The sequence below is a fragment of the Pteropus alecto genome, unplaced genomic scaffold (assembly GCF_000325575.1).
Source record: "Pteropus alecto unplaced genomic scaffold, ASM32557v1 scaffold134, whole genome shotgun sequence".
NCBI classification, from domain to species: domain Eukaryota; kingdom Metazoa; phylum Chordata; class Mammalia; order Chiroptera; family Pteropodidae; genus Pteropus; species Pteropus alecto.
This window is the reverse complement of record NW_006436283.1, coordinates 9,785,978-9,786,352: the sequence shown is the minus strand read 5'-3', so window position 1 is coordinate 9,786,352 and position 375 is coordinate 9,785,978. Positions and strand designations below refer to the sequence as shown.

The window sequence follows — 375 nt, the reverse complement described above, 5'->3', positions numbered from 1 at the left end:
CGGAGGGGCCCGCCGAGGTGGCGGCGGCGGCGGCGGCAAGATGGCGGACTTCCTGCCGTCGCGGTCCGTGCTGTCCGTGTGCTTCCCCGGCTGCGTGCTGACGAGCGGCGAGGCCGAGCAGCAGCGCAAGTCCAAGGAGATCGACAAATGTCTGTCGCGGGAGAAGACCTACGTGAAGCGGCTCGTGAAGATCCTGCTGCTGGGCGCGGGCGAGAGCGGCAAGTCCACCTTTCTGAAGCAGATGCGGATCATCCACGGGCAGGACTTCGACCAGCGCGCGCGCGAGGAGTTTCGCCCCACCATCTACAGCAACGTGATCAAAGGTGCCGCGCGGGGGTCGGAGCCGGGGGACCGAGGGCCGCGGCCGCGGCCGGG

General features: G+C 69.9%; 1 protein-coding gene across 1 annotated transcript in view; it reads left to right on the top strand.

Annotated features, from left to right (window-relative positions):
* Positions 1-6: 6 nt before the first annotated feature.
* GNA13 (G protein subunit alpha 13) overlaps positions 7-375 on the top strand; it is a 35,516-nt gene continuing 35,147 nt past the window's right edge. The window contains exon 1 of the mRNA XM_006912281.2: positions 7-323. Within this exon, the coding sequence (XP_006912343.1) occupies positions 41-323 (283 nt within the window). The 5' untranslated portion in view covers positions 7-40. The remainder of the gene's footprint in view (positions 324-375) is intronic.